This window comes from Pristiophorus japonicus, chromosome 1, assembly GCF_044704955.1.
Source record: "Pristiophorus japonicus isolate sPriJap1 chromosome 1, sPriJap1.hap1, whole genome shotgun sequence".
Classification (NCBI taxonomy): domain Eukaryota; kingdom Metazoa; phylum Chordata; class Chondrichthyes; family Pristiophoridae; genus Pristiophorus; species Pristiophorus japonicus.
Genome location: NC_091977.1, coordinates 522,352,930 through 522,372,311, shown reverse-complemented (window position 1 = coordinate 522,372,311; position 19,382 = coordinate 522,352,930). Strand labels below are relative to the sequence as shown.

Sequence of the window (19,382 nt, the reverse complement as noted above, 5' to 3'; positions counted from 1 at the left end):
TTCAGTGCTGGGACCCCAGCTATTTACAATATACATTAATGATTTAGACGAAGGAATTGAATGTAATATCTCCAAGTTTGCAGATGACACTAAGCTGGGTGGCAGTGCGAGCTGTGAGAAGGATGCTAAGAGGCTGCAGGGTGACTTGGACAGGTTAAGTGAATGGGCAAATGCATGGCAGATGCAGTATAATGTTAATAAATGTGAAGTTATCCACTTTGGTTGCAAAAACAGGAAGTCAGATTATTATCTGATGATGACAGATTAGTAAAAGGGGAGGTGCAACAAGACCTGGGTGTCATGGTACATCAGTCATTGAAAGTAGGCATGCAGGTACAGCAGACAGAAAAGAAGGCAAATGGCATGCCGGCCTTTGAGTATAGGAGCAGGGAGGTCTTACTGCGGTTGTACAGGGCCTTGGTGAGACCACACCTTGAGTATTGTGTGCAGTTTTGGTCTCCTAATCTGAGGAAGGACATTCTTGCTATTGAGGGAGTGCAGCGAAGGTTCACCAGACTGATTCCTGGGATGGCAGGACTGACATTTGAAGAAAGACTGGATCGACTGGGCTTATATTCACTGGAATTTAGAAGAATGAGAGGGTATCGCATAGAAAAATATAAAATTCTGACGGGATTGGACAGGTTAGATGCAGGAAGAATGTTCCCGATGTTGGAGAAGTCGAGAACCAGGGGTCACAGTCTAAGGATAAGGGGTAAGCCATTTAGGACCGAGATGAGGAGAAACTTCTTCACTCAGAGAATTGTGAACCTGTGGAATTCTCTACCACAGAAAGTTGTTGAGTCCAGTTCGTTAGATATATTCAAAAGGGAGTTAGATGTGGCTTTTATCGGCTGAAGTGATCAAGGGATATGGAGAGAAAGCAGGAATGGGGTACTGAAGTTGCATGATCAGCCATAATCATATTGAATGGTGGTGCAAGCTCGAAGGGCCGAATGGCCTACTCCTGCACCTACTTTCTATGTTTCTATTACACAACTACCCCAACCACCTCATTTGATGGCTATTCATGTTAAGGGCATGTATCATATAATCATAGAAAATTACAGCATGGACGGTGGCCATTTCGGCCCATCCTGTCCGCGCCAGCCATGATCTTATTGAATGGCGGAGCAGGCTCAAGGGCCGTATGTCCTACTCCTGTTCGAGATGTAACGGGTGTTTGAGCAAGTGTAGGGGCAGGGAAAGGGAGGAGGGGAGCAAGCAACAAAAGGGCAGGTCTGCGATAGGATTGAGGGCGGGAGAGATTAAATGACAAAAGGGACGATGGTGCAAGGTGAAAGGAGTTGGTAATGGGACAAGTAAAGGAACAAAGGATGGGTCTAGAGGAGGTACAAATGGGAGTGACAGAATCATCAACAGCTGCCATGTAAGAGAATAGGGGCAGAGGTTATGGTCTGAAATTGTTCAACGCAATGTTGAGTCCAAAGGCTGTAAAGATGAGGTGCTGTTCCTCGAGCTTACGTTGAGCTTTGTTTAACAGTGTAGGAGACTGAGGACGGAGCGGTCAGAGTGAGATTGGAGTGGGGAATTAAAGTGACATTCCCATGCCGGTGTGGAGGTACAACACCTGCCCTTTTACCTCTTTCCTTCCCTACTGTCCAGGGCCCCAAACACTCCTTCCAGGCAAAACCGTGATTTACTTGGAGCCTTTGCAATTTAGTTCCTATTTCTTCTATTTTTATGTTTTTATTAGAGAGCTATCCAGACTAATTTCCCCTCAAAATCCCTCTAAAACATCTACCAAATGCTAAGAGAAATAGGTCTGTCTTATCCACTCTATCCAGGCCCCTCATAATTTTATACACCTCAGTAAGGTCTCCCCTCAACTTCCTCTGTTCCAAAGAAAACAAACCCAACCTATCCTCATGGCTAAAATTCTCCAGTCCAGGCAACATCCTCATAAATCTCCTCTGTACCCTCTCTAGTGCAGTCACATTTTTCCTGTAATGTGGTGACCAGAACTGCACACAGTAATCTAGCTGTGGCCTAACCAGTGTTTTATACAGTTCAAGTATAACCTCCCTGCTCTTGTATTCTACGCCTTGTCTAATAAAGACAAGTATTCCGTGTGCCTTCTTAACCACCTTATCTACCTGGATTGCTACCTTCAGGGATCTGTGGGCCTGCACTCCAAGGTCCCTTTGTTCCTCTACATTTTCAGTGCCGTACCATTTAATGTGTATTCCCTTGTCTTGTCAGCCCTCCCCAAATGCATTACTTCACACTTATCCAGATTGAATTCCATTTGCCACTGTTCATTGATATCTTGCTGCAGTCATAGAAACATAGAAAATAGGTGCAGGAGTAGACCATTCGGCCCTTCTAGCATGCACCGCCATTCAATGAGTTCATGGCTGAACATGCAACTTCAGTACCCCATTCCTGCTTTCTCGCCATACCCCTTGATCCCCCGAGTAGTAAGGACTTCATCTAACTCCTTTTTGAATATATTTAGTGAATTGGCCTCAACAACTTTCTGTGGTAGAGAATTCCACAGGTTCACCACTCTCTGGGTGAAGAAGTTTCTCCTCATCTCGGTCCTAAATGGCTTACCCCTTATCCTTAGACTGTGACCCCTGGTTCTGGACTTCCCCAACATTGGGAACATTCTTCCTGCATCTAACCTGTCTGAACCCATCAGAATTTTAAACGTTTGTATGAGGTCCCCTCTCATTCTTCTGAACTCCAGTGAATACAAGCCCAGTTGATCCAGTCTTTCTTGATAGGTCAGTCCCGCCATCCCGGGAATCAGTCTGGTGAACCTTCGCTGCACTCCCTCAATAGCAAGAATGTCCTTCCTCAAGTTAGGAGACCAAAACTGTACATAATACTCCAGGTGTGGCCTCACCAAGACCCTGTACAACTGCAGCAACACCTCCCTGCCCCTGTACTCAAATCCCCTCGCTATGAAGGCCAACATGCCATTTGCTTTCTTAACCGCCTGCTGTACCTGCATACCAACCTTCAATGACTGATGTACCATGACACCCAGGTCTCGTTGCACCTCCCCTTTTCCTAATCTGTCACCATTCAGATAATAGTCTGTCTCTCTGTTTTTACCACCAAAGTGGATAACCTCACATTTATCCACATTATACTTCATCTGCCATGCATTTGCCCACTCACCTAACCTATCCAAGTCACTCTGCAGCCTCTTGGCATCCTCCTCGCAGTTCACACTGCCACCCAACTTAGTGTCATCTGCAAATTTGGAGATACTACATTTAATCCCCTTGTCTAAATCATTAATGTACAATGTAAACAGCTGGGGCCCCAGCACAGAACCTTGCGGTACCCCACTAGTCACTGCCTGCCATTCTGAAAAGTACCCATTTACTCCTACTCTTTGCTTCCTGTCTGACAACCAGTTCTCAAACCATGTCAGCACACTACCCCCAATCCCATGTGCTTTAACTTTGCACATTAATCTCTTGTGTGGGACCTTGTCGAAAGCCTTCTGAAAGTCCAAATATACCACATCAACTGGTTCTCCCTTGTCCACTCTACTGGAAACATCCTCAAAAAATTCTAGAAGATTTGTCAAGCATGATTTCCCTTTCACAAATCCATGCTGACTTGGACCTATCATGTCACCTCTTTCCAAATGCGCTGCTATGACATCCTTAATAATTGATTCCATCATTTTACCCACTACTGAGGTCAGGCTGACCGGTCTATAATTCCCTGTTTTCTCTCTCCCTCCTTTTTTAAAAAGTGGGGTTACATTGGCTACCCTCCACTCGATATGAACTGATCCAGAGTCAATGGAATGTTGGAAAATGACTGTCAATGCATCCGCTATTTCCAAGGCCACCTCCTTAAGTACTCTGGGATGCAGTCCATCAGGCCCTGGGGATTTATCGGCCTTCAATCCCAACAATTTCCCCAACACAATTTCCCGACTAATAAGGATTTCCCTCAGTTCCTCCTCCTTACAGGGGCAGGGGCAGGGAGGTGTTGCTACAGTTGTACAGGGCATTGGTGAGGCCACACCTGGAGTATTGTGTACAGTTTTGGTCTCCTAACCTGAGGAAGGACATTCTTGCTATTGAGGGAGTGCAGCGAAGGTTCACCAGACTGATTCCCGGGATGGCGGGACTGACCTATCAAGAAAGACTGGATCAACTGGGCTTGTATTCACTGGAGTTCAGAAGAATGAGAGGGGACCTCATAGAAACATATAAAATTCTGACGGGGTTAGACAGGTTAGATGCAGGAAGCATGTTCCCAATGTTGGGGAAGTCCAGAACCAGAGGTCACAGTCTAAGGATAAGGGGTAAGCCATTTAGGACCGAGATGCGGAGGAACTTCTTCACCCAGAGAGTGGTGAACCTGTGGAATTCTCTACCACAGAAAGTTGTTGAGGCCAATTCACTAAATATATTCAAAAAGGAGTTAGATGAGGTCCTTACTACTAGGGGGATCAAGGGGTATGGCGAGAAAGCAGGAATGGGGTACTGAAGTTGAATGTTCAGCCATGAACTCATTGAATGGTGGTGCAGGCTAGAAGGGCCGAATGGCCTACTCCTGCACCTATTTTCTATGTTTCTATGTTTCTATGTTTCTTACTAGACCCTCTGACTCCTTTTATATCCGGAAGGTTGTTTGTGTCCTCCTCAGTGAATACCGAACCAAAGTACTTGTTCAATTGGTCTGCCATTTCTTTGTTCCCCGTTATGACTTCCCCTGATTCTGACTGCAGGGGACCTACATTTGTCTGCACTAACCTTTTTCTCTTTACATATCTATAGAAACTTTTGCAATCCGTCTGAATGTTCTCTGCAAGCTTCTTCTCATACTCCATTTTCCCTGCCCTAATCAAACCCTTTGTCCTCCTCTGCTGAGTTCTAAATTTCTCCCAATCTCCGGGTTCGCTGCTATTTCTCGCCAATTTGTATGCCACTTCCTTGGCTTTAATACTATCCCTGATTTCCCTTGATAGCCACGGTTGAGCCACCTTCCCTTTTTTATTTTTACGCCAGACAGGAATGTACAATTGTTGTAGTTCATCCATGCGGTCTCTAAATGTCTGCCATTGCCCATCCACAGTCAACCCCTTAAGTATCATTCGCCAATCTATCCTAGCCAATTCACACCTCATACCTTCAAAGTTACCCTTCTTTAAGTTCTGGACCAAGGTCTCTGAATTAACTGTTTCATTCTCCATCCTAATGCAGAATTCCACCATATTATGGTCACTCTACCCCAAGGGGCCTCATACGATGAGATTGCTAATTAATCCTCTCTCATTACACAACACCCAGTCTAAGATGGCCTCCCCCCTAGTTGGTTCCTCGACATATTGGTCTAGAAAACCATCCCTTATGCACTCCAGGAAATCCTCCTCCACCGTATTGCTTCCAGTTTGGTTAGCCCAATCTATGTGCATATTAAAGTCACCCATTATAACTGCTGCACCTTTATTGCATGCACCCCTAATTTCCTGTTTGATGCCCTTCCCAACATCACTATTACTGTTTGGAGGTCTCGACACAACTCCCACTAACGTTTTTTGCCTTTTGGTGTTCTGCAGCTCTACCCATATAGATTCCACATCATCCAAGCTAATGTCCTTCCTAACTATTGCATTAATCTCCTCTTTAACCAGCAATGCTACTCCACCTCCTTTTCCTTTTACAGCTTTGTTCTTTATTATCAACCACACAGCCGACTTTAATATCATCTGCAAACTTCTTAATCAGACCCCCTACATTCAACTCTAAATCATTGATATATACCACAAAAAGCAAGGGACCTAGTATTGAGCCCTGCAGAACCACACTGGAAGCAGCCTACCAGTCACAAAAACACCCATCAGCCATTAGTCTTTGCTTTCTGCCACTGAGCCAATTTTGGATCCAACTTGCCACTTTGCCCTGGATCCCATGGGCATTAACCTTCGTGACCAGTCTGCCATGTGGGACCTTATCAAAAGCCTTGCTAAAATCCATATACACTACATCAAACGCACTGCCCTCATCGACCCTCCATGTTACCTCCTCAAAAAATGCAATCAAGTTAGTCAGACACAACCTTCCCTTAACAACTCCATGCTGACTGTCCTTGATGAATCCGTGTCTTTCTAAATGAAGATTTATCCTGTCCCTCAGAATTTTTTCCAATAATTTTCCCACCTCTGAGATTAGGCTGACTGGCCTATAATTGCTCGGTCTATCCCTTTCTCCTTTTTAAACAAAGGTACAACATTAGCAGCCCTCCAGTCCTCCGGCACCACACCTGTAGCCAGACAGGATTGAAAATGATGGCCAGAGCCTCTGCTATTTCCTCTTTTGCTTCCCTTAACAGCCTGGGATACATTTCATCCGGGCCTGGGGATTTATCCACTTTCAAAGCTGCGAAACCACTTAATACCACCTCTCTCACTATGTTTATTTCATCTAATATTTCACACTTCTCCGTCATTGCAAAGTCTACACCGCCCCTCTCTTTTGTGAAAACAGACGCAAAGTATTCATTAAGAACCATACTCACATCTTCCCCCTCCAACACAGATTACCCTCATGATCTCTATTAGGCCCCACTCTTTCTTTAGTTATCCTCTTGCTCTCTCTTTGCTTTCCTAATATCTTTTTTAATTTCACCCCTGCACTGTCTATACTCCTCTAGAGTTTCTGCAGTATTAGCCCTCGGTATCTGTCATAAGCTTCCCTTTTTTTCTTTATCCCTCGACATCCAGGGGGCTCTAGATCTGCTAGTTCCACCCTTTTTCTTTAAGGGAATATACATGCTCTGAACCCTCAGGATTTCCTCCTTGAAAGCCTCCCACTGCTCCGACACTGATTTACCTGTAAGTAGCTGTTTCCAGTCCACCTTCGCTAAATCACCTCTCAGCTTATCAAAATTGACTTTTCCCTAATTGAGAACTTTTATTCCTGGTCTATCTTTGTCCTTTTCCATAACAACCCTAAATCTAACTAGCACCAAAATGCTCTCCCACTGATGCCCCTTCCACCTGCCCAGCTTCATTCCCTAGAACTAAATCCAGAACCTCCCCCTTCCTTGTTGGGCTTGCTACATACTGGCTAAAAAAGTTCTCCTGAATGCGTTTTAGGAATTCCGCACAGTCTATATCTTTCACACTAATTTTATCCCAGTTAACCTTCGGGTGGTTGAAATCCCTTACTATTACCGGCCTGTAGTTGTGCACTTCTCAGAAATTTGCCTACATAATTTGATCTTCTATCTCCCTCTAACTGTTTGGGGGTCTATAGTACACTCCCAGCAGTGTGATTGCCCTTTTTTTGTTCTTCAGTTTGATCCATATGGCCTCATTTGATGATCCTTCCAACATATCATCCCTCCTCACAGGTGTAATTGTTTCTTTAATCAATACTGCGAACCCCCTCCTTTTTGTCCCTCTCTCTATCCCGTCTGAAAACTCTGTAACCAGGAATGTTGAGCTGCCATACCTGCCCCTCTTTCAGACATGTTTTAGTAATAGCTAAAATATTACACTCCCAAGTGTCTACCTGTGCTCTTAGCTCACCTGCCTTACTCCCTATAATCCTTGCTTTGAAACATATACCATTTAGCACTGCCAAACTCCCTTGTTGTCTATTTTCTAGCCCTTGTTTCCTCGGTCTTCCAAATTCACTTTCTACTTTAAAAAAAAAAGCAGCAATGCTTAAGAGGGCAGAATTAGAGGAGCGCAGATATCTCGTGGGGTTGTGTGGATGGAGGAGATTACAGAGATAGGGAGGGGTGAGTCCCTGGAGGGATTTGAAAATATGGATGATAATTTTGAAATTGAGGCGTTGCTTAACCGGAAGCCAATGTAAGTCAACAAGCACAGGGGCGATGAGTGAGCGGGACTTGGTGGAAGTTAGGACATGGACTGCTGAGATTTGGATCACCTCTAGTTTACGTAGGATAGAATGTGGGAGGCCAGCCAGGAGTGCGTTGGAATAGTCAAGTCTAGATGTAACAAAGGCATGGATGAGGGCTTCAGCAGTGGATGAGGGCTTCAGCAGTGGATGAGCTGCTGCAAGGGTGGAGACTGGCGATGTTATGGAGGTGGAAATAGGCGTCTTAGTTATGCTGCGGATATGTGGTCGAAAGCTCATTTCAGGGACAAATATGACACCACGTTGCGAACAGTGTGGTTCAGCCTCAGACAGATGTTGGGGAGGGGGATGGAATTAGTGGCTAGGGGACCCAAAACAATGGCTTTAGTCTTCCCAATATTCAATTGGAGACAATTTCTGCTCATCCAGAACTGGATGTCGGACAAGCAGTCTGACAATTTAGAGACCGTGGAGGGGTCGAGAGAAGTGGTGGTGAGGTAGAGCTGGGTGTCATCAGCGTACATGTGGAAACTGACGCTGTGTTTTCAGATGATGTCGCCAAGGGGCAACATGTAGAAATAGGAGGGAGCCAAGGATAGATCCTTGGGGGACACCAGAGGTAACGATACGGGGATGGGAAGAGAAGCTGTTGTCGGAGATTCTCTGGCTACAATTAGATAGATAAGGATGGAACCAGGCGAGTGCAGTCCCACCCAGCTGGACGATGGTGGAGAGGCGTTGGAGAAGGATGGAATGGTCAACCGTGCAGACAAGTCAAGATGGACGAGGAGGAATAGTTTACCTTTGTCACAATCATAAAAGATGTAATTTGTGACTTTGATGAGAGCCGTGGAAACCGAATTGGAGGGATTCAAACCTGAAATTGCGGGAAAGATGGGCACGGATTTGGGAGGCCACAACACGCTCAAGGACTTTGGAGAAGGAGGGGAGGTTGGAGATGGGGAGGTTGGAGATAGGGCGGAGGGGCCGTGGGTTGTTTTTTTGAGGAGAGGGGTGATGACGGCAGATTTGAGGGAGAGGGGGACAGTATCTGTGGGGAGCGAAAGGTTAACAATGTCAGTTAACATAGGAGCCAGAAAAGGAAATTGGGTGGTCAGCAGTTTGGTGGCAATAGGGTGAAGGGAAGAGGAGAAGCTACAGAGCAGCTTCCTTTGGGAAACCTGAGCTCATCCAAACCTCTGGTGCCCGTGTCCTAACTCGCACCGAGTCTCGTTCGCCCATCACCCCTGTGCTCACTGCCCGTGTCCTAACTCGCACCGAGTCCCGCTCACCATCACCCCTGTGCTCACTGCCCGTGTCCTAACTCGCACCGAGTCTCGTTCGCCCATCACCCCAGTGCTCACTGCCCGTGTCCTAACTCGCACCGAGTCCAGCTCACCATCAGCCCTGTGCTCACTGCCCGTGTCCTAACTCGCACTGAGTCCAGCTCACCATCACCCCTGTGCTCACTGCCCGTGTCCTAACTCGCACCGAGTCCCGCTCACCATCACCCCTGTGCTCACTGCCCGTGTCCTAACTCACACCGAGTCCCGCTCACCATCACCCCTGTGCTCACTGCCCGTGTCCTAACTCGCACCGAGTCCAGCTCACCATCACCCCTGTGCTCACTGCCTGTGTCCTAACTCGCACCGAGTCCCGCTCACCATCACCCCTGTGCTCACTGCCCGTGTCCTAACTCGCACCGAGTCTCGTTCGCCCATCACCCCCTGTGCTCACTGCCCGTGTCCTAACTCGCACCGAGTCCCGCTCACCATCACCCTTGTGCTCACTGCCCGTGTCCTAACTCGCACCGAGTCTCGTTCGCCCATCACCCCTGTGCTCACTGCCCGTGTCCTAACTCGCACCGAGTCCCGCTCACCATCACCCCTGTGCTCACTGCCCGTGTCCTAACTCGCACCGAGTCCCGCTCACCATCACCCCTGTGCTCACTGCCCGTGTCCTAACTCGCACCGAGTCCCGCTCACCATCACCCCTGTGCTCACTGCCCGTGTCCTAACTCGCACCGAGTCCCGCTCACCATCACCCCTGTGCTCACTGCCCGTGTCCTAACTCGCACCGAGTCCCGCTCACCATCACCCCTGTGCTCACTGCCCGTGTCCTAACTCTCACCAAGTCCCGCTCACCATCACCCCTGTGCTCACTGCCCGTGTCCTAACTCGCACCGAGTCTCATTCGCCCATCACCCCTGTGCTCACTGCCCGTGTCCTAATTCGCACCGAGTCCCGCTCACCATCACTCCTGTGCTCGCTGCCCGTGTCCTAATTCGCACCGAGTCCCGCTCACCATCACCCCTGTGCTCGCTGCCCGTGTCCTAACTCACACCGAGTCCCGCTCACCATCACCCCTGTGCTCACTGCCCGTGTTCTAACTCGCACCGAGTCCCGCTCACCATCACCCCTGTGCTCACTGCCCGTGTTCTAACTCGCACCGAGTCCCGTTCACCATCACCCCTGTGCTCACTGCCCGTGTTCTAACTCGCACCGAGTCCCGCTCACCATCACCCCTGTGCTCACTGCCCGTGTCCTAACTCGCACCGAGTTCCGCTCACCATCACCCCTGTGCTCACTGCCCGTGTCCTAACTCGCACCGAGTCCCATTCACCATCACCCCTGTGCTCGCTGCCCGTGTCCTAACTCACACCGAGTCCCGCTCACCCATCACCCCTGTGCTCACTGCCCGTGTCCTAACTCGCACCGAGTCCCGTTCAGCATCACCCCCTGTGCTCGCTGCCCGTGTCCTAACTCACACCGAGTCCCGCTCACCATCACCCCTGTGCTCGCTGCCCGTGTCCTAACTCGCACCGAGTCCCGTTCAGCATCACCCCTGTGCTCGCTGCCCGTGTCCTAACTCACACCGAGTCCCGCTCACCATCACCCCTGTGCTCGCTGCCCGTGTCCTAACTCACACCGAGTCCCGCTCACCCATCACCCCTGTGCTCACTGCCCATGTCCTAACTCGCACCGAGTCTCGTTCGCCCATCACCCCTGTGCTCGCTGCCCCGTGTCCTAACTCACACCGAGTCCCATTCGCCCATCACCCCTGTGCTCACTGCCCGTGTCCTAACTCACACCGAGTCCCGCTCACCCATCACCCCTGTGCTCGCTGCCCCGTGTCCTAACTCACACCGAGTCCCATTCGCCCATCACCCCAGTGCTCACTGCAGATTGCCCTGTAATGGGCCTGACTAGTTTTGGCAGTACTTTTCTCTTGGAAAAGGTTTATCGTAGTCTGTTATGGATGTAAATGTTTGAAATTTGAATGCATTTTTGCAAACAAAGCAAAACACAAATGCAAATAAAACCTCTGGCTTGATTTCTAGTTCAAGGTTACAGGCTATTAAGTGCATATATGTCATACATTACAGAGACAGTTGCATTGATTTTGACATTATTAAAAGGAAAAAGCACTCTCACACACTTATAGCCTCGGGCAGCATGGTGCGTGATGTTTCCCATGATTTAAAATACTTGGAGGGGAATGAAAAGATGCATTCATGCTACTATATTCTAGCCACATTTTTGTATTAACATAATTTTGTTGATATCTGAAATGTTTCTTATGCTGGAGACATAGAAACATAGAAAATAGATGCAGGAGTAGGCCATTCGGCCCTTCGAGCCTGCACCACCATTCAATAAGATCATGGCTGATCATTCACCTCAGTACCCCTTTCCTGCTTTCTCTCCACACCCCTTGATCCCTTTAGCCATAAGGGCCATATCCAACTCCCTCTTGAATATATCCAATGAACTGGCATCAACAACTCTCTGCGGTAGAGAATTCCACAGGGTAACAACTCTCTGAATGAAGAAGTTTCTCCTCATCTCAGTCCTAAATGGCCTACCCCTTACCTTAGTCTAAGTCCCTTGGTTCTGGACTTCTCCAACATCGGGAACATTCTTCCTGCATCTAACCCGTCAGAATCTTATATGTTTCTATGAGATCCCCTCTCATCCTTCTGAACTCCAGTGAATACAGACCCAGTCGATCCAGTCTCTCCTCATCGGTCAGTCCTGTCATCCTGGGAATCAGTCTGGTGAACCTTTGCTGCACTCCTTCAATAGCAAGAACATCCTTCCTCAGATTAGGAGACCAAAACTGAACACAATATTCCAGGTGAGGCTCCACTAAGGCCCTGTACCAATGCAGTAAGACCTCCCTGCTCCTATACTCAAATCCCCTAGCTATGAAGGCCAACATACCACTTGCCTTCTTCACCACCTGCTGTACCTGCATGCCAACTTTCAATGACTGATGTACCATGACACCCAGGTCTCATTGCACCTCCCCTTTTCCTAATCTGCCGCCATTCAGATAATATTCTGCCTTCGTGTTTTTGCCACCAAAGTGGATAACCTCACATTTATCCACATTATACTGCATCTGCCATGCGTTTGCCCACTAACCTAACCTGTCCAAGTCACCCTGCAGTCTCTTAGCATCCTCCTCACAGCTCACACCGCTACCCAGCTTAGTGTCATCTGCAAATTTGGAGATATTACACTCAATTCCTTCATCTAAATCATTAATGTATATTGTAAAGAGCTGGGGTCCCAGCACTGAGCCCTGCAGCACTCCACTAGTCACTGCCTGCCATTCTGAAAAGGACCCGTTTATCCAGACTCTCTGTTTCCTGTCTGCTAACCAGTTCTCTATCCACACCAGTACATTACCCAATACCATGTGCTTTAATTTTGCCCACCAATCTCTTGTGTGGGACCTTGTCAAAAGGCTTTTGAAAGTCCAAATACACCACATCCACTGGTTCTCCCTTGTCCACTCTACCAGTTACATCCTCAAAAAATTCTAGAAGATTTGTCAAGCATGATTTCCTTTTCATAAATCCATGCTGACTTGGACCGATCCTGTCACTGCTTTCCAAATGTGCTGTTATTTCATCTTTAATAATTGATTCCAACATTTTCCCCACTACTGATGGCAGGCTAACCGGTCTATAATTACCCGTTTTCTCTCTCCCTCCTTTCTTAAAATGTGGTGTTACATTAGCTACCCTCCAGTCCATAGGAACTGATCCAGAGTCGACAGACTGTTGGAAAATGGTCACCAATGCATCCACTATTTCTAGGGCCACCTCCTTAAGTACTCTGGGATGCAGACAATCAGGCCCCGGGGATTTATTGGCCTTCAATCCCATCAATTTCCCTAACACAATTTCCCGCCTAATAAGGATATCCGTCAGTTCCTCCTTCTCACTAGACCCACTGTCCCCTAGTACATCCGGAAGTTCATTTGTGTCTTCCTTCGTGAAGACAGAACCAAAGTATTTGTTCAATTGGTCTGCCAGTTCTTTGTTCCCCATTATTAATTCACCTGAGTCCGACTGCAAGGGACCTATGTTCGTCTTCACTAATCTTTTTCTCTTCATATAGCTATCAAAGCTTTTGCAGTCAGTTTTTATGTTCCCGGCAATCTTTCTCTCGTACTCTATTTTCCCCCTCCTAATTAAACCCTTTGTCCTCCTCTGCTGAATTCTAAATTTCTCCCAATCCTCAGGTTTGCTGCTTTTTCTGGCCAATTTATAAGCCTCTTCCTTGGATCTAACACTATCCTTAATTTCCCTTGTTAGCCACGGTTGAGCCATCTTCCCTGTTTTATTTTTACTCCAGACAGGGATGTACAATTGTTGAAGTTCATCCATGTGATCTATAAATGTTTGCCATTGCCTATCCACCATCAACCCTTTAAGTAACATTTTCCAGTCTATACTAGCCAATTCGCGCCTCATGCCGTCGAAGTTGCCTTTCCTTAAGTTTAGGACCCTAGTTTTTGAATTAACTGTCACTCTCCACCTTAATAAAGAATTTACCATATTATGGTCACTCTTCTCCAAGGGGCCTCGCACAACAAGATTGCTAATTAGTCCTTTCTCATTACACATCACCCAGTCTAGGATGGCCAGCTGTCTAGTTGGTTCCTCGACATATTGGTGAAGAAAACCATCCCTAATACACTCCAGAAAATCCTCCTCCACCGCATTGTTGCCAGTTTGGTTAGCCCAATCTATATGTAAATTAAAGTCGCCCATGATAACTGCTGTACCCTCGCATTGCCCCTTTAGAATGTTGCTGTAATGTGGCCCTTTTTGGTTTTTGCCTTGGTACATTGGTCATCCTTTTAAATAAATACACTGTTTGGATGAATGTAAAGCAATGCAGTCTGAAACGGGAAATCATATCAACCAGCCGAGAGGTGTGAACAAAAATATTCACTCCCCGATTTTACCTGGGAACGAGAGGTTTGGTGGCTGGCCAGAGTTTGCCTGTTAAAATGGGGCATGGGAGGAGGCCAGCGAGGATTGGGTGAGTAGGTTGCTTCAAAGTATTTAACCACTCACTCCCCCCGTCCCCCTCCCCCATTCCCCCAACACAGTCTGTTCTCATTGGGCTTGTGGTGGCGGGGGCTAGGGGGTTAAATCGGGGCTTTATTGATGGTTAGCACTCCCTCCTTTCTTCATGCCCCGATACTCCAGTAAGTTACATTCATGTGTTTTTTTTAAATTTGTTTCTGGGATGTGGGCGTGCTGGCAAGGTCAGTATTTATTGCCCATATCTGGAGAAGGTGGTGAGCCGCTTTATTGAGCCGCTGCAGTCCGTGTGGTGAAGGTGCTCCCACAGTGCTGTTAGGTATGGAGTTCCAGGATTTTGACCCAACGATGATGAAGGAACGGCCGATATATTTCCATATCAGGATGGTGTGTGACTTGGAGGAGAACCTGGAGGTGGTGGTGTTCCCATGCTCCTGCTGTCCTTGTCCTTCTAGGCGATAGGGGTCGTGGGTTCAGGAGATGCTGCCCAAGAAATGTTGGCGAGTTGCTGCAGTGCATCTTGTAGATGGTGCACACTGCAGCCATGGTGTGCCGGTGGAGGGAATGAATGTTTCAGGTGGTGGATGGGGTGCCAATCAAGCGGGCTGCTTTTTCCTGGATGATGTGAAGCTTCTTCAGTGTTGTTGGAGCTGCATTCATCCAGGCAAGTGGAGAGTTCCATCACACTCCTGACTTGTGCCTTGTAGATGGTGGAAAGGCTTTGGGGAGTCAGGAGATGAGACACTCTTTGCAGAATACCCATCCTCTGACTCGCTCTTGTAGCCACAGTATTATTGTGGCTGGTCCAGTTAAGTTTCCTGTCAATGGTGACCCCCCAGGATATTGATGGTGAGGGATTCGACGATGGTAATGTCAAGGGGCAGTGATTAGACTCTCTCTTATTGGAGATGGTCATTGCCTGGCACTTATGTGGCACAAATGTTACTTGCCACTTACCAGCCCAAGCCTGAATGTCGTCCAGGTCTTGCTGCATGTTGATTTGATAGAAGTTTAAATATTAGGAAGAATGAAAATTGAAGGATAATTTATTAAGCTCCCAAAGCATGACCTTTTTGTACATTTTCAGAAGTTGCAAAGCAAGTATGTTTGTGCTGAAAGTGTGTGATATTATATTATTACGTTGAATAATGTCAGGTTGAATTATTTATTATAAGGAAAATCAACTATGTACAGTTATCCACTGCATAAGTCCCTATTGCGTGAATTAACATAAGAAATAGGAGCAGGAGTAGGCCATTCGGCCCCTCGAGCCTGCTATTCTAACTAGAAAACCAGGACATTTTGGAGTAAGTTAGCAACAGAGGGATTGGTGCGTTAGACGGGGAAATTTTCAGCAGACGTCATTGCCGCTGCAGGAAATTCTGGGCCGCTATAAACAGAAAACACATCCAGGGCAGGTTGGCTATGACGGGTAATGTTTTTCAGTATGCATTCCTGGTGCAAAGATTTCTCTCTTGTGGTATTCGGCATGTTCTGCCTCTCGGACAAATCCATTGGGATTCCGTTGTGTTCTCACGGTACGTTGAGGAGATAGCCAATCCAAATGCTCCTTTGCAGCTCCTGGGTGCAGTAATGCTCTGTTGGTGAAGGCGGTCTGATTTCTGTGTGACCACTGCTCATTTCCTCTGCTGCAGGTCAACGGGAACATCCCTCCCAAACTGAAGAAAAGCGCCCACGAAATGATCCTGGACTTTATCCGCTCACGGCCTCCGTTAAACCCTGTGAGTACAGCAGGTCTTGTTTTTAGAATTCCGACACAGCCGCGATTGACTGGCAAGGCAAGTTTGGACAACACTTTAAACCATGGGTGTGAATCACGCGATTAGAACGGGACTTGAGCTGGGGTTTCCGTAACTGGCTTGATCTCTCTGACTGGAACTTTAAACATGAAGGCATTGAAACCGTTTAAGTTGTCCATTGGAGTCGACAGCAGGGGGGGGGAGTGGGTGCGAGGGGAGGGGATTGTGCTTGATAAACCCATTTATATTTATTAAGTTGCTGATTCCCCATGGAGTGAAGCTAAAGTGAACTCAAGTATAATAATATTAAGATGGAATGCAATAATTGTATCGAATGTACAGCACAGAAACAGGCCATTGGGCCCAACAGGTCGGTGCTGGTGTTTATGTTCCACACGAGCCCCCTCCCACCCCTCTTCATCTCACCTTATCAGCATAACCTTCTATTCCTTTCTCCCTCATGCACTTATCTAACTTCCTCTTAATTAAATATAAAAAATATTATACATTATAATATGCAGGAAAATAATATATTAAGTATAATAAGTGAAATTATATATATATATATATATAGTCATTCACGAGGGACATCATAAAATGCTGATTACCTGGATTTTATAATCGCTGTTAGTTACCTAGAATGTGCGACACAGAAACAGGCCATTGGGCCCAACTGGTCTGTGCTGGTGTTTATGTTCCACACCAGGCCCTTCCCATTCCATCTTCCTTATCGCAGCCTTTCAGCATATCGTTCTAATCGTTTTTCTCTCCTGTCCGGTTTCCTTTTGAAAGCAGCTACGCTATTTGCCTCCATCGCTCCATGCGGAGGCGAGTTCCATATTCTAACCACTCTTTGGGCCCAAGTTTCCACACGCGCCTAGAACGGCGCAGTCCCGACCTGGACGCCCGTTTTTCGCGCCACAAAGTGCGCCTAAAAAAACCCTCCAGATTCTCCACCTCCCTGCAGGTCCTCTGGCCCTCGGCGCAGCCAGCACGAGCTGTAGGGGGGGCGGAGCCAGGTCCCTGCGCTGAAAACAGTGCCGGGACCTCTGCACATGTGCGCTACAGTCGGCACGCAAGTGCAGTAGCTCCAAGCGCCCGAAACTGTGTGGGAGGGGCCCGAAGCACGCAGCCCCTAGCCCTAGCCGAATGGCCTGACTGGGGCTGCGTGAATAAGGCTCCTCCCACGCCCAGCTCCTGCTTCCTCCCGACCCGACTCGACTCCCGCTCCCCCACCCCCCACCTCTCGACCGGACCTGACTCCCGCCCCCCCCGCCACTCGACTCGACCCCCGCCCCCGGACCCGACCCGACTCCCGCTCCCCCCCCACCGACTGGATCCGACCTGACCTCCCTCCCCCCAACCTGACCTCCCTCTCCCTCCCTCCCCCCGACCCGAACAGAACCGACCTTCCCCCCACCACCCCCCCCCCGACCCAACGCCACCTACCTGTAAATCTGGTGCTGGGGACGGTCCCTGCCCGAAGTATCGGGCCCGGCCCGTTCAGCCTCCCTCCCCCTTCTCCTTCCCCCCCCCCTTCTCCTTCCCCCCCCATCTCCTCCCCACCCCTTCTCCTTTCCCCCCATCTCCTTCCCCCCAATGTCCTTTTCCCCCCCCATCTCCTTTCCTCCCAATCTCCTTTCCCCCCCATCTCCTTTCCCCCCCATCTCCTTTCCCCCCCATTTCCCTTCCCCCCCATTTCCCTTCCCCCCATCTCCTTCCCCCCCCAATCTCCTTTCCCCCCCATCTCCTTTTCCCCCATCTCCTTTCCCCCCCCATCTCCTTTCCCCCCCCATCTCCTTTCCCCCCCCCATCTCCTTTCCCCCCCCCCCATCTCCTTTCCCCCCCATCTCCTTTCCCCCATCTCCTTTCCCCCCCATCTCCTTTCCCCCCTATCTCCTTTCCCCCATCTCCTTTCCCCCATATCTCTTTCCCCCCATCTCCTTCCCCCCCCATCTCCTTCCCCCCCCATCTCCTTCCCCCCCCATCTCCTTCCCCCCCCATCTCCTTCCCCTCCCATCTCCTTCCCCCCCATCTCCTTCCCCCCCCATCTCCTTCCCCCCCATCTCCTTCCTCCCCATCTCCTTCCTCCCCATCTCCTTTCCCCCATCTCCTTTCCCCCCATCTCCTTTCCCCCCCATCTCCTTTCCCCCCATCTCCTTTCCCCCCATCTCCTTTCCCCCCATCTCCTTTCCCCCCATCTCCTTTCCCCCCATCTCCTTTCCCCCCATCTCCTTTCCCCCCATCTCCTTTCCCCCCATCTCCTTTCCCCCCCCATCTCCTTTCCCCCCCCATCTCCTTTCCCCCCCCATCTCCTTTCCCCCCCCCATCTCCTTTCCCCCCCCCATCTCCTTTCCCCCCCCATCTCCTTTCCCCCCCCATCTCCTTTCCCCCCCCATCTCCTTTCCCCCCCCATCTCCTTTCCCCCCCATCTCCTTTCCCCCCCATCTCCTTTTCCCCCCCATCTCCTTTTCCCCCCCATCTCCTTTCTCCCCCCATCTCCTTTCTCCCCCCATCTCCTTTCTCCCCCCATCTCCTTTCTCCCCCCATCTCCTTTCCCCCCCATCTCCTTTCCCCCCCCCATCTCCTTTCCCCCCCCCATCTCCTTTCCCCCCCATCTCCTTTCCCCCCATCTCCTTTCCCCCCCCATCTCCTTTCCCCCCCATCTCCTTTCCCCCCCATCTCCTTTCCCCCCATCTCCTTTCTCCCCATTCTCCCCTTTATCCCCTTCTCCCCCCTCCCCTTCTCCCCCATCCCTCCCTCTGCTCCCCTCCTCCCCCTCCCCTCGCTGTCAGAAACACGGACACTGACAGACAGAGAGATAGAGACACTGATAGAGACACACTGGGGGGGGGATCCCAGCAAGCTGTTGGAGGGCTCCCGGTGCTGCAGTCGGTAAATAGAAAATGTTTTATTTATTGATTTAAAAAAAAAATTATTTCTTATTAATTTTTTTTGATTGATTTATTGGTTGATTTATTGATGTATTTATCATTTATTATTGATGATGGCTCTTTATTTGTAAAACTGAAGTGTTTAATGTTTGTAAACTTCCCTTTAAACCCCCCCCCATTCCCTACGCCTGATTTGTAACCTACGCCTGATTTTCTAAAGTGTAGACAAGATTTTTTCCAGCATACAAAAATCTTCACTTACTCCATTCTAAGTTAGTTTGGAGTAAGTTTTCACTCACAAAACTTTGAAAACAGGCGTAAGTGGCCGGACACGCCCCCTTTTGAAAAAAAATTCTGTTCCAAAGTGAAACTGTTCTAACTGACTAGGACTGGAGCAAACTAAGTGCCGAGAATTCCGATTTCTAAGATACTCCGTTCTGCACCAGTTGCTCCTAAAAATCAGGAGCAAATCATGTGGAAACTTGGGGCCATAGAGTGAAAACATTATTTCCCTATTGGACGTATTAGTAACTATCTTGTATTTATGGGCTCC

At 48.6% G+C, this 19,382-nt stretch overlaps 1 protein-coding gene across 4 annotated transcripts in view; it reads left to right on the top strand.

The window, feature by feature from the left end:
• The window catches only part of LOC139277661 (protein spire homolog 1-like), a 377,805-nt gene that overhangs the window by 267,273 nt on the left and 91,150 nt on the right, over nt 1–19,382 (top strand). For all 4 annotated transcript variants that reach the window (XM_070896458.1, XM_070896440.1, XM_070896449.1 and 1 more), the window contains exon 7: nt 15,831–15,917. In XM_070896458.1, coding sequence (XP_070752559.1) covers nt 15,831–15,917 — 87 coding nt within the window. The remainder of the gene's footprint in view (nt 1–15,830; nt 15,918–19,382) is intronic.